At 51.5% G+C, this 14388-nt stretch overlaps 1 protein-coding gene and 1 long non-coding RNA gene across 3 annotated transcripts; one reads left to right on the top strand and one right to left on the bottom strand.

Moving 5' to 3' along the window:
• Positions 1-1167: 1167 nt before the first annotated feature.
• On the top strand, positions 1168-10683 carry NAPSA (napsin A aspartic peptidase). Its single transcript, XM_077844397.1, has 9 exons — positions 1168-1495; positions 4892-5033; positions 5122-5245; positions 5441-5559; positions 5898-6097; positions 7866-7988; positions 8294-8438; positions 10074-10172; positions 10380-10683. Exons 1-9 carry the CDS (start codon positions 1419-1421, stop codon positions 10617-10619), a joined length of 1269 nt encoding a protein of 422 aa, XP_077700523.1. The 5' UTR covers positions 1168-1418; the 3' UTR covers positions 10620-10683.
• LOC144281626 (uncharacterized) lies at positions 9646-13473 on the bottom strand. 2 transcript variants are annotated; one of them, XR_013350068.1, is made up of 2 exons: positions 12378-13473; positions 9646-12176 (listed from the first exon to the last, which is right to left on the bottom strand). It is a non-coding gene; the product is annotated as an uncharacterized LOC144281626 (long non-coding RNA). The 2 variants fall into 2 exon arrangements; XR_013350062.1 differs by having other exon boundaries at positions 9646-12179.
• Between the last annotated feature and the right edge of the window lie 915 nt (positions 13474-14388).

Here is a 14388-nt window from a genome sequence, read left to right on the forward strand (position 1 = left end):
ATCTAAGTTAGAAAACCAACACGTCAAATAGTTTCTTAGAAAGGCCTGCAGCTCCCTGATCAGTGGGCTTGTTTAAAAATGTAGGTTCTTGGGGATCCCTGGGTGGCGCAGCGGTTTAGCGCCTGCCTTTGGCCCAGGGTGCAATCCTGGAGACCCGGAATCGAATTTCTCCCTCTGCCTGTGTCTCTGCCTCTCTCTCTCTGTGTGACTATCATAAATAAATAAAAAATTTTTTTTTAAAAATGTAGGTTCTTGGACACCTGGGTGGCTCAGTGGTTGAGCATCTCTGCCTTTGGCTCAGGGTGTGATCCTGGGTTTCCAGGATGGGAGTCCCCCTCTGAGGAGCCTGCTTCTCCCTCTGCCTATGTCTCTGCCTCTGTGTCTCTTATGAATAAATAAAGAAAATCTTTAAAAATATAATCTTAAGAAAAAATGCAGGTTCTTGGGCTCTATGTCTTTGGAATCAGGATCCCTGGGCGGGGATGGGGGGGAAGAGGGGGGAATGAGGTGGGGGGAGGTGCGTTTTGCCAAGGAATCTGCCTTTTAACCAGAGTTTTCTTTTTCTTTTCTTTTTTTTTTTTTAAGATTTTATGTATTTATTCATGAGAGATGCAGAGAGAGAGAGAGAGAGAGAGGCAGAGACACAGGGAGAGGGAGAAGCAGGCTCCATGCAGGGAGCCCGATGTGGGACCGATCTCGGGACTCGGGATCACGCCCTGAGCCAAAGGCAGACACTCAACCGCTGAGCCACCCAGGCGTCCCTAACCAGATTTTTCTGATGCTCATTTAATATTTGAGAAATTTAGTTAATGAAAAAGGTGGTAGGCCCAGAGATAAAGACACTGCCAATTATTTTGATGCTCTTTCGATGGCGATGGGGCTATGGGCTACTTTTATTGGTGTGTGTTTCAGAATTTTCCAAATAAACCTCTTAAGAGTTGGGGGTCCCATTTATGAGACAGAGCGCCTCTAGTCTAACCCTCTTCCCCTTCCCTCCAGATCCTTCATCTTCACAAAGCCCGCCCATCTCTTCGCTTGCCCAAGAAAACTCTTGTGGTTAATGAGTCTCAGAAAAGTGAAGTGAAATGAAAGTCACAAATAAAAGCGACAGTACCTGAAGGATTGAGGGGGGATGGGGGTGGAGCCGCAGGAGACCTCCCTCCCCCGCCACTTGGAGTTGCGATGGAGGCGAGCCCACGACACGAGCTGACCCTTCTGGCGACCCTACAAAACTACTCCACACATCCCTCCAAAAACACCTGCCGCTTTCTGACCGCACCCTCCCTCCACTCCGTCCTCCCTCACCCGCTAAGAGACTTCACTTCTTGGTCACCTCGCCTCCGGAACCCGGAGGTGGGCGGTGCACAGGGTGGAGTCTCTGGGGAAAGAACCGAAGCGTCTACATCGGGTCCCTAAAGATGTTGCCGCTAGCGCTGCTGCTGCCGCTGCTGCCACTGCCGCTGATCGTGGAGCCTGCCCGGGCCTCGCTGATCCGGTACTGGGGACCCTATCACCACCCCAAATCCAGGACAGACTCTCCCTTCTCGCCATTTAAGTCTGGGACCCCTAGTTCACTGGTTCCTAAACCTGGCACCTCAAGACCCATGACTCCTATCTCTTGGGTTTGCAGATCTCCAAACAGGGGCTCTCATCCCCGCGGGGCTTCTACTCCATATGAACTAAGAGCGAAACCTTAGGGAAACCCTTTTAGTCCGAGGTCTTCCAACTCTGAGACCTTCAACTGGGGGACTCCCCATTCTCTCCCTTTTCCTGACAAGTTTTTGGGAGCACCCTCCAGATGCCACCCTGAGCTCTGATGAACTGGTCCTGGGGTCTCCAGACATACAACTCCCCACACCCCTAGCCCAACAAGATCTTGGAGACTCAGAGCTGTGACTCCCCCAGATTCACATCTTCCAAACTGGTTAGGTCTCTGGAAGTCCAGTTTTGGGGGCCCCAGTGACCTCCCCGCTCCCCTGGCCTGATGCTCTCCCCCACCTCTCACTTCCTCTCCTCTGTTCTCCCATCTCCTGGAACTCTTGATGGGGAGAAGGAGGGTCCTCTTCCAGGAAACATTTTCTCCACTTGACATTCTTGAGCCTCTCAAAGATTGGTCATGGCAGCGGGGGCAGGGGAGCGTGTGGCAAAGATGTGAGGGAGGGAGCACGGCTCTCAGGAATGACAATAAGAAGGTACAAAAATATTACTGCACAGGATGTTTGCTAAGCTGCTTTTTGAACCTAATAAATCACAACCATTTCCCAAGCCAGGGCAAAGGGCAGTGGTTCTCTGAGTTATTTCAGATCCAACAGCATCCACATGACCCAGGAACCTGTTAGAAATGCAAATTCTCAGGCTCTACCTCAGACCTAGTCAATCAGAAACTACAAGCTCTGAATTTCAACTCTAGGTCAGGGGTTGGCAAACACCAAGCTCCACAGCCAAATTCATCCTGCCACCTGTTTTTTTTGTTTGTTTTGTTTTGTTTTTGTTTTTTTGTTTTGCTTTTGTCTTTGTTTTGCAAATGGAGTTTGACAAAACCCAGACATGTTGTCTAGGACTGCCTTTGTGCTATACTAGTAAGAGTTGAGCAGTTCCAACAGAGACAAACGGCAGGCAAAGTTTTTACAAAAAACTTTGCCCATTGCTCTAGGTGATTCCTCTTCCTGCTAGTTTGAGAACCACTGGCATAAAGATCTCCTTTCTCCTTTTTAGTGATTGATTGGACTCCATTCTATGCATGTTCCATCACAGAGCCAAGTCCTACCTAGTTGATCTCCAGTTTTCTTTTTTTGTTAAGATTTTATTTATTTATTCATGAGACAGAGAGAGAGAGGCAGAGACAAAGGCAGAGGGAGAAGCAGGCTCCCTGCGGGAGCCCGATGTGGGTCTCCATCCCAGGACCCCAGGATCATGACCTGAGCCAAAGGCAGATGCTCAACCACTGAGCCACCCAGGTGCCTCATCTCCAGTTTTCAAAATTAGATAAATCCTCATAAACATATTTGTGCACTTGTCCAGTGATCTCCTGTAGATGGAATTCACTGAAATTAAGTTGGGTTAAGAGGTGTGTACAATTTTAAACCCTATGATATATATTTGCCCAATCCTCCTCCAGAAAGTTTTATATCAATCTAAGCTTCTAGCCAACAGTGAGTATTCTTAGTTCTTTGCCAGTTTGCAGGTTCAAAAAAGGTTTCTGATTCTTGTCATTTATATTCCTTTGATGACAATTGGGGTTCAACATCTAACATAAAAAGATGTTAATTGTTTAGAAATTGGTTTGATTTCTTTTGCAAATTACCGGTTTATGTCCTTTGCCTATTTTCCTACCAAATGTCAAGAACTGTGAAGTTAGCTTGCCACAGTTTCATGGCTGCTCATAGAAGGCATAAGACCCCTAGGTCAGAGACAAGGACAGGTTATTACTCCTGGCAACAGTAGTAGCCAGGGCATCAGTTCTCTGAGCCCCAGTACCGACAGGGTGAGATGAAGAGGGCTGGTTTTGACTTGCACATGCAGTGAGGTGCAATACAGGAGAGGAACCCTAAGTTTAGGGACCCTGAACCTTTTATAATGGATTATAAACCTGTTTGCTTTTTGCCCCAGAGGGAGACACTCTCTCTCCCAAGGCTGTTCATTAAAAGAAAACTTTGGCAAAGGTAGTTCCTCTGTGAAAATGTGAGAGAAGCATGGAGAATTGTCTCCCAATGCTGGGTGGTTTATCTTATTCTTATTTGTTTATTTGTTTATTTGCAAAGAACTCTTTGCATATTAGAGATATTAACTCTTTGACATATAACTTGTAATTATTTCCCCTTGATTTTTAAAAACTTTTTTTTTAACAGCTTTGTGTGTTGGGGGAAGGAAGTACAAAGGTTTAAAATTTTAGAGTTCCGGGCAGCTCGGGTGGCTCAGCGGTTTAGTGCTGCCTTCAGCCCAGAGCGTGATCCTGGAGACCCGGGATCAAGTCCCATGTCGGGCTCCCTGCATGGAGCCTGCTTCTCTCTCTGCCTGTGTCTCTGCCTCTTTCTCTGTGTGTCTCTCATGAATAAATAAATAATCTTTAAAAAAATAAATAAAATTTTGGAGTCCCACTCATCAATATTCTCCCCAGTGATTTTTTTCTTTCTTTTTAAAGATTTTATTTATTTATTCATGAGAGACACAGAGAGAGAGAGGCAGAGACATAAGCAGAGAGAGAAGCACGTTCCATGCAGGGAGCCCGATGTGGAACTTGATCCTGGGACTCTAGGATCACACCCTGGCCCAAAGGCAGGCATTCAACTGCTGAGCCACCCAGGTGTCTGGCTCTCCAGTGATTTCTGATCTTCTTATCATGCTTTGAAAAGCCAGAGTTACTGAAACATTTTACTTCGTTCTAGTGCTCTTGCAATATTATGATATTACATTTCACCTTAGGTCTTTGATTATCTGGAATGTAGTTTAGTGTGAAGAGTGAAATTGGGATTTGATGCTTGTACTCTCCTCCCCCACGAATAGTGAGGAAAATAGTCTTCAGCATCATGATGTGAAGCATGCCAGGATCTTTACAAAGGCTAGTTTTATGTTTAGGGTCTTCGAAAACCTTTGTGAATATCTGTTTCCTGAGAATGACTTATTTTAATTGGAAGTCTCTTATTGAAAGATTTTGGGGAAGGTCTGTTTGGGATGGCTCACTCTTGTAGAGTCTTTGGGGGAAATTTGTCACCATGGTTTGATATGTTTGGTTAGTTTTCCTGGGAGGCTGTTATTGTAGGGTTTCTGGTAATGACAGTTACTGTAGGGCCATAGAGACATTTGCTTTGTCATTACATCCTATTTGGGAAATTCTGTTATACGCGGTCTCCAGGAAGAGTAGTTTCCTAACTGTCAGTATTCTCTCCTACAGGATTCCTCTCCGCCGAGTCTACCCTGGACTCAAGACCCTGAACTCACTGAGGGGATGGGGGAAGCCAACGGTGCCCCCCAGTTTGGGGGTACCATCCTCTGGGGATAACCCTGTCTTTGTACCTCTCTCTAACTACATGAATGTGAGTCACAGTCTCAGAGAGTCCCTCCCCTTCTCCGCGCTTAAGAAGTCAAGCTCTTCATTTTCCTTCTCTCCCGTTTTGCCATCAGGTCCAGTATTATGGGGAAATTGGACTGGGAACACCCCCGCAAAACTTCTCTGTCATCTTTGACACTGGCTCCTCCAATCTCTGGGTCCCATCCATAAGATGCCACTTCTTCAGTCTGCCCTGCTGTGAGCTTTCATGGGGGAGAATAAGGCTGAACAGGGGTGATGGGAGAAGGGGAGGAGGCTGGTTCTTGGCTTGCCAAGGATATCTGAGGCACTGTTCTCTTCTGACATGCCCTCACAGGTGACAAGTTCACCAAGGCAGGAGGTGTTGGGGAGATTCCCTTTCCCCAGTGACACTTCCCTGATCTTCTGTCCTAGGGTTCCACCACCGCTACAACTCCAAAGCTTCCAGCTCATTCCAACCCAATGGGACCAAGTTTGCCATTCAATATGGAACTGGGAGGCTAGATGGCATCCTGAGTGAGGACAAGCTGACTGTGCGTGACCATTGACCCCAGGAAGACTTGAGCCTGGGAGAACCCTAATGTTTCTAATATGATCTAATATTAGCCAGACTCATATGATCTGGCTTCGGGAAGTGGTTTAGGAGGTGGAGCTACCTAGGCAAGTGGATGAAGCTTCTGAAGTGGGAGGCGGGGCTTCTGAAGTGGGGGTGGGGCTTTTTGGTTAAAGGAGTGGGCTTCCTAAGTGGGGAAGCAAAGCTTTCTAGACAGTCGGAGTTGTTTTCAGATGTCTCCAGATTCATGCCTTGGTTTGGAAAATCTCAGGGTTATGTCTTCCAAGAAGTAATTTGCCCATGTGAATCTATCCTTAGATTGGAGGAGTTAAGAGTGCATCAGTGATTTTTGGAGAGGCGCTGTGGGAGCCCAGCCTGGTCTTCACTTTAGCCCACTTCGATGGAATACTGGGCCTCGGTTTCCCCATTCTGGCTGTGGGAGGAGTTCAGCCCCCGCTGGATTTACTGGTGGACCAGGGGCTACTGGATAAGCCTGTCTTCTCCTTCTATCTCAACAGGTAAAGGCGAAGGGTCTACCTTCCTATGAGTCCTAGCCCCCAGAAGTAGGGTTGTCTATTTTCAGAAAGTCCCTTACCCAATAAAGGAAGTCTCATCCTCCACTCACCAAGTCACCTACCCAATATAGGTAACACTTGTTCAAAAGTCCCGCTCACCAAGCAAACTTAAGACCTTCTGAAGACACACCATCATTTTATATATATATATATTCATGAGACACAGAGAGAGAGGCAAAGACACAGGCAGAGGGAGAAGCAGGCTTCCTGCAGGCAGCCCAATGTGGAACTCAATCCCAGGACCCTGGGATCATGCCCTGAGCCAAAGGCAGATGCTCAACCACTGAGCCACCCAGGAGTCCCTCTCACTATCATTTCAAATGCTCCATGTTTCAAACCCAAACCAGGAAACTTCATTCCCTACCTACTCAACTTAGGAATCTCCTCTTCACCATAAAGTCCAAATGCCATTTAAGAATACATTCCAGGGATCCCTGGGTGGCGCAGCGGTTTAGCGCCTGCCTTTGGCCTGGGGCGTGATCCTGGAGACCCGGGATCAAGTCCCACATCGGGCTCCCGGTGCATGGAGCCTGCTTCTCCCTCTGCCTGTGTCTCTGCTTCTCTCTCTCTCTGTGTGACTATCATAAAAAAAAAAAAAAAGAATACATTCCAGAAGTCAGAAGTTATGCATTTTATTTTATTTTTTAAAAATATTTTATTTATTTATTTGAGAGAGAGTGGGGAGAGATCGAGAGAAAGCACAAGCAGAAGGCAGGGAGATGGAGAAGCTGACTCTCCCTGAGCAGGGAGCCTGACCTACGGCTCGATCCCAGGATCCCAGGATCCCAGGAGGATCTGAGCTGAAGGCAGATGCTTAACCAATTGAGCCACCCAGGTGCCCCAGAAGTTACCCATTTTAACCCAAGAAGTCCCACCTACCTGTTAGGAAGCTCAACCACAGGCTCAGAAAGCCCCACCCACCACCCAGGAAGTCCCCACCTTTCTTCTGGAGGCCCATCCCCCACAGGCATAAAATCCTATGCCTATTCAGTTACCCGGATGTCCAACCCACTCAGGAAGCCCCCGGTGGGTAGATCCTCTCTTCCTACCCTTCCAGAAATCACCGTCCTTCCTCCTGCCCCTCTCAACCAACTAGGAAGTCTACCACCTCTGAACTGTGAGAGTTACAATTCAGAAAGTCTCACCACGCACCCAGGAAGCCATTGCACTTCTACCCAAGTCACACCTAGGCCAGAGCCAATTCACAAACCCCGACGCTCCACTTAAATTCCACCCCAAGATTTCCACCTTCCACAGCCAAACCTAGAGGCCCACCCTCACTTCAGAAGCCCCCAGCAGGGATCCCTGGGTGGCGCAGCGGTTTGGCGCCTGCCTTTGGCCCTGGGCGTCATCCTGCAGACCCGGAATCGAATCCCACGTCGGGCTCCCGGTGCATGGAGCCTGCTTCTCCCTCTGCCTGTGTCTCTGCCCCCGCCCCCCTCTCTCTCTGTGTGACTATCATAAATAAATAAAAAAAAATTATTAAAAAAAAAAAGCCCCCAGCACCCTACGGTCCTGATCATCATCAAAAACAGTCCTATTTCTCTTCAATACTTGCTTTGCTTCCAGTCCCAACATCAGACCCTGCCTGCATCCCACTTACCCCATCTAGAACCTGGAGACCTTGCATTGGCAGGAATTCCCTTCCTTGGCCCCTTCTGGGGCTGACAAGGCAGATACCCATGACACTGAAAGCACTTTGCTTCTGCAGGGATCCTGAAGCAGTGGATGGAGGAGAGCTGGTCCTGGGTGGCTCCGATCCAGCTCACTATATCCCACCCCTCACTTTCTTGCCAGTCACGGTCCCTGCCTACTGGCAGATCCACATGGAGCGGTGAGGGACCTGGCCACCTAGGTCTGGGAGGAATGGGCTAGAGCCTGATTTCCAGTATCCTGGGAGGAGCTGGAGGCCCGGACTCCTGGGTCTGAGGAGGAGGGGGCTGGGGGCCCAGACTCGTGGATCTGAGAGAGGAGGGGCTGGGGGCCTGGATTCCTGGGTCTGAGGGAGAAGGAGCTGGGGGCCCAGACTCCTGGGTCTAAGGGAGGAGGGGCTAGGGCTCCTATATTTGAGAGAAGGACAGCTGAGGGCCTAGACTCCTAGGACACTGGCTTCAATGTCTACCCCTTGCCCCCTCACAGTGTGAAGGTGGGCACTGGGCTGATTCTTTGTGCCCAGGGCTGTGCTGCCATCCTGGACACAGGTACATCCCTCATCACAGGACCCACTGAAGAGATCCAGGCCCTGAATGCAGCCATTGGAGGATTCTCCTTGCTGTTGGGGGAGGTGAGGACCCAGTGTCTGGTGGAGTTTTGATGGCAAACACTAGGCACCATGTTAGGGCCCGAGGGTGGGAATAGGTGCTTAAGAGGTATCCCAGGGCAAAAGGCACTGCCCATCATAAGTGACAGGCTGGGGGGGAGGGGTAGTTGGAGGCAGCAAGGACACCTCCTAGACATCGGCTGCATGATTGTGGACAGGAGGAGATGGCGATGCATGTTTATTCAGGGCTGGATGGGAGTGAGAAGCCTAAGGAGCCTGGGGGTGTCTGGGAAGGTGTGGAGGAAGCTCAGGAATATTTAGGGGCCATCAGCCCTCAGACAGCCCTTCTGCCATGGGAGAAGAGGTTGCAGGAGCAGCCTTGGGGAACATCCATGTAGAGTAGATGTGGAGACAGGGCAGGAGCAGCCAGAGGCAGGGGAGGAGCCCCTGGCAAGTGAAGGAGGCTCAGAGAAGCCATGCAAAGAGTTTCAAGCATGGAGGGGGCCACAGCGCAACATAAAAGCTGCTCACTCACATCTACGAGGCCCTGCAGCTCCTGGGTGGGGGGAGGGTCCTTCCAGGTCAGAATTTCTGTGGCTCTCTGTGTTCTTTGATACTTCTAAGAGGGTAGAGAAAATGCAGTTTGTGGGGATTCTGAGCCAAATGCCTAAAGCGTGGACTTGTAATGAGCCAAGGGAACCAGGTACATCATAGTGGCTCGGTTACCCTGGTTGGGTTCCAGCTCTGCCACTTAACAGCTGTGCTGTCTCAGACAAGTCACTTAATGTTCCTTGGCCTCAGTTTCCTGACCTCTGAAGTAGGGTCACTAAAACTCACCTCTTAGGTATGTTGTGAGGATTGAATCAATTAACCCACTTAAGGTACTTAGAATAATACTGTGATGCTGTTATCTCTCAAGAGAGATGTACACTGGAAATTAACTTCTCACCATTCCTTGCCTTCCCAACAAGGCAATTAGTACTGGTTTTTAAGGAAGATAAACTTCCTGGTAGTCATTTACAGTAGCCTAATATTGTATTCTTAGGTAGTTGGGAGTGGTGGGATTGGAGGCAAACTAGAAAGCAGGTGCCCCATCAATCTAAAAAGGGCAGCTCCCAGCCACTCAGTTCCAGCCATGTTTCCATGTAGGCAAAGTCAGATCTTATGCTTTGTTGGGAGAAAGCTGAAAACATTATTTGAAACCTCATGATTTGTGAATAATGACACTATGTCGGGCAGTTTTCCAAACTCATTTATTTCTTACACAACACCTCTGTGAAGTATTACCATCAACTACACCTACAAATTGGAAACGGGGCACAGAGAGGTTCAGCAATTCGTCTAAGGTTGCACAGCAGCAGACTCCAAGGATATCACTTGGAGTCTGTACCACCGTGGTGTACAGTTGGTAAATAATTTTCAACACATTTTTGACACAGTGTAAGACAACTTAGATACACCATGGGCTCAATGCGCCTCATTGGGCTAGCAGTTTTTGATCTACAGGTGGATGGAGTAAAAGGTTTGATCAAAAGGGCGCCTAAAGGAAGTAGCAATAATTACATGAGGGCAGAAGAGCCAGTAAGGCCAGAGAAGGCAGCAGAGCTTGACCATACAAGGCCTGAGTACCTAATTCCACTTGTTCCTCTTCTTCTTCAGTACCTCATCCAGTGCTCAGAAATCCCAACGCTCCCTCCAATCTCCTTCCTCCTTGGGGGGGTCTGGTTTAACCTCACGGCCCAGGACTATGTCATCCAGGTAGGTGGCCGTCACAAGTCAGAGTGATACAATAAGATGGGATTTGAGAGGATGGAGCTGGGAATGAGACGTCACGAGGCCGGAGCAGAGGCCCCAGAAACACTTCTGGTGCCCGGAATAGTGGGCAGGGCAAAGCTCTGGCTCCCAGGGAAGAGGAGGTTCCGTGCGCGTGACCCGCACTGAGCGGCCTGTCTTGTCGCCTTGCAGATTGCTCGGGGTGGTGTCCGCCTCTGCTTGTCTGGCTTCCAGGCCCTGGACATACCTCCGCCCACAGGGCCCCTCTGGATTCTCGGCGATGTCTTCTTGGGGGCCCACGTTGCAGTCTTCGACCGCGGAAACCTAACAGGCGGTGCCCGAGTGGGGTTGGCGCGCGCCAGCCCTCTACGAGCCGGACCACAAGGGGGTGGGTCCGCGCAGGCGCAGTTCTCCGGCTGGCGCCCAGGCTAGGCGCCTGCGCACCGAGTAGTAGCCGAGGCCCAGCTACTCAGTAAAAATCCGTTATTTACATTGACCCTACCTGGGTTCCTTTTTTTTTTTTTTAATACACTATTTTTGGAGAGATAAATTAGTGTTCAACAATCTGGAGTTGAGGAAGGAAGGAGAAAGGTATCACTCCTTTTCTCCAGGGCAGGGCTCACAGCGGTGCGAGGGTCTTGTACTACGAATCCCATGAAGCCCTTCGCCTATGCCGCCCATAGAAAAAGGAGCTCGGTATCGCGGAGCATCATGGACCTTGTATTCCAGGCCGCGTTCTCCTGTTGCCGGGGGCGGGCGCAGCCACAACATGCGTGGGAGGCGACAGGTCGCGACGGCAGCGACAGGTGGCAGTGGGGGGTGGTGGCTAAATCGTAAAGGGCTTTTCAACCCTTGTTTTAAGGGGATGGAATATGATTCCCGCAGACTTCATCTCCTTTCTCTCTCCCTTTGGGATTCGGAGACCCCTGGGTCCGCCATAAAGGCGGGGCTTGAAGCCCCCGGGTTGGGGGGAGCTGTGCTGTCCCTCCTCCGGCGATGATGTCATTCCCCCCCTCCACAGCCTCTTGCTGCCCTGAGCTGCCGGGGCTGGGTCACCCCTCCCCCAACGCCAGCCCCGGATTCCCCCATCCCCGCCCCGCCTCGACTTGGGGTGAGTACGGGGGAGGGGGAGAAGGCACAGGGTCCGGGGGCGGTAAGACGGCCCAAATCCCAGTTTTGGAGGCGGGAGACCCGGGAGATGGGGACTCAAAAATCTCAGCGGAGAGATTCTTTCTTAATAACGAGCTTTGGGGGCCAAGGTTCTTAGAGGGGTCTAGGGGAACATGGATCCTAGGTAGAGAGTCTCCATATTTCCAGCTTTAGTGTTCGGGAGACTCTCTTTCCTAGATTTGGGGAATCTGATGGGAATGGGAGCGGACGCACAAGGCTGGGGTCCTAGAAATCGGGAAGCGGAAGACCCTTTCCCAATTCCAGCGCCTTGGAGAATGGGGGAGGAGGGTTAGGAGAGGGCGCCGCGGATGACGGAGGTAGGAGTTTGGAGTTTTCAGTAATTTTGCTCCTGGAGGACCAGAGAAAGGATAGATTGGGAAGGAGGAAGGGTGGGAAAGGTCTGAAGACGAGGACAGACATTGGCTTACACCCTACTGGTGTCTATCGCCAAAAATTGAGTCCACTTCCCTCTAGCCTGTTGGCAGGGCTGGGTACCCCATAACCGGAGCCCACATTATGCCTCCAGAAGCCTACCCCATGGGTACAGAATCAAGGCTCACAAACCCCCCACATATCCTGGTAGGGTCTGGGGAGGGCCATGAAGGAGGGATGGCATTCAGTTTTCCCAGGGCCTGATGGAGTCTGGACTATTCTGTTATTCCTTGCCCGGGGTCTTCCTCCTTGCTCACATGGTCTCTAATCTGGAGTTTTATCCCATATTCTCCCCTATGGCAGCCCCCTCCCCTCCCTCACACCTTCTCCCACACCTTCTGACCTCTGCAAAAAAATGCTGATTTGGTAACTTGATCCCGTGCCTGGCTGCTGTCAAAAGCAGAAAGGAAAGGTGAGTTGGGGGGAGGGGAGAGGATATAAGTGAGGGTGGCTGATTTAGGTCCTAATTCTAGCCCCTACTCCCCCCCCTCAGTGCCTACTCAACCCCTGTTCCAGCCACCACCCCCACTCCCAACTTGCTCAGAAACCTAACTCAACCCAAGCCTCAACCTAAGCCCAGTCCCTCACCTCAAGATTCACTGCTTCTGCTTGGGGATACACCAGAATTCAGGGCAGAGAGGAGTAAGAAGCTCCGATGTCTTTTCTCTGCCTTCCTGGGTCCCACTGGGGGCTTGAGGGCTGCCCAAGGATACTGGATTAAGGATAGTGAATTGCGGGCAGTGGGGGAGCCCAGGGTCTGGGGAGTGAGGGAAACTACCTCCCTGGTCTGCAGGACAGGCCCCACTTCTGCAACTCTCTCCGCAGTGACGCAGCCTCGAGTCCTGGCCAGGATGGGGGTTAAAGGGGGTGATGGGGGGGTCAGGAACCAAAGGACAGCGGGACAAAGTCCCAAGGAAGTGGGGATGAAGACTCAGAGGGGGTGAAAGAGACACGGGGAGCAGGGATAGAGACCCGCATAAGGCGACGGAGAAAGAGAAAGATCAGAAGGAGAAAAGGCACTTTACAGAGGAGGGGAAGAAGACACCGGGAGGGACGTTATCAGTGAACAAGAGCAAGGAGGACAGAAACGCAAATGAATGAGCAGGGACGGGGTGGAGGGTACAGACTGGGAGAGGGGAGTGGAGGATAGAGGCACGAAGAGGGACAGAGGGCTGGAGGGACAGAGATCCAGAGAGGGGACAGGCTGGCGGGGGGCTCGGGCATGGAGGACAGAGACACAACGAGGAGGGACAGAGACCCAGAGAGAGGCAAATTCCTGAAAAAAAGGTACAGAGATCAGGAGAGACTGGGGGTGAGGGGAAGGAGACACAGTTGGGGGAGAGGAGAGACTGAGCCTTCGAAGGCGGCAAAGACTCAGGGGAGGGGGGGGACAGATTCAGAGAACAATGGGCCAGAGTCCCAGAGTGGCGAGGACAGAGACGAGGGGACAAATAACTCAGAGAAAGGGGAGAGAAAGACATCGAGAGACGCAGAAACGGGAGCGAGGGTGAGTGGGTAGGCGATACGAACCAGCCGCCGCACCTGCAGAGGGAGGCGGCGGGCCAGGGACAGTGCAGCGGGAGGAAGCCTGCAGCCCCTGACCCTCCCCCTTCGCTCCCGCAGGCACCGCCTCCTCCCGCCGCAGCCCCGGCAGCAGCCGCTGGCCCCGCCCCAGCGCCTGCTCCTTGCTACTCGGCGGCTGGCCAGCCGGGGGGGCGGGGCCGGACACGCCCCTCGGCTAGCCCCGCCCAGCTCTCCGTATCTCCTCTCCCTCCGGGACGATCGGCCACCTAGCTCCTCCCCATTTCTCGTTGGCCCCGCCCTATTTCCTCAGCCTGGTCTAAGGCTTCCCTGCTCCTAGGTTTCTCCCCTCCGCAGCCCTTAGGGCTCCCTCTTCAACGGTCCTCATCCATCCCCTGGTTCTCCAGTCTGCAGTCTGCTGTTTTGTAGACTTGGTCCCTTTGTCATCACCAGTTGAAAGTTCTTGTATCTCTATCTAAAGCCCCGCTGACTCTTATGACTCTCTCCCCGGTTCTCTGAGCCCCAAGACTCCCCATTCCAAGTCCCATTCTTCCAACCAGCCCAGTAGCTTTGTACCCTGCAGGTATCACCTTCCCCGTAGCGTCCCCATTACTCCTTCTCTACTCTGAACCCTGCCCCACTCCCGCCTAGCCTGGTTGCTTCCAAGCCTCTTAGAACCCCGCTCCTCCCTTAGTCTCGCCTTCCCACAGCGCCTTCAAGAGGTTTTCTACCCTTCGTAGACCCCACCCACCTTCTCCATTCTGACCATCATTCTCCCGGCCCAGCCCTGTCTAAGCAGGCCAAGCTGGCAGCCCCGGCCCCTCCCCTTCCTCACTTCGCCCTCTTTCTTAGTCCTAGCCAGACACTCTCGGGTTCCCAGGCCTCGCTAATGTCCCCTCTTTCTCACTGGGTCTCCATCCTTCTTCCTCCTTTCAGGGCAGCCTAGTGCCATTCGCGTGAAAGTACTCTCTACTCTTCATTTCCAGCTCCCGCCCCTCGTTCAGTATCGCCCCCTCACTCTCCCAGCCCAATTAAGACGATTTTCTAACTTTCTTAGGCCCTGCCTCTTCTTAGCATC

This window comes from Canis aureus, chromosome 1, assembly GCF_053574225.1.
Source record: "Canis aureus isolate CA01 chromosome 1, VMU_Caureus_v.1.0, whole genome shotgun sequence".
Lineage (NCBI taxonomy): Eukaryota > Metazoa > Chordata > Mammalia > Carnivora > Canidae > Canis > Canis aureus.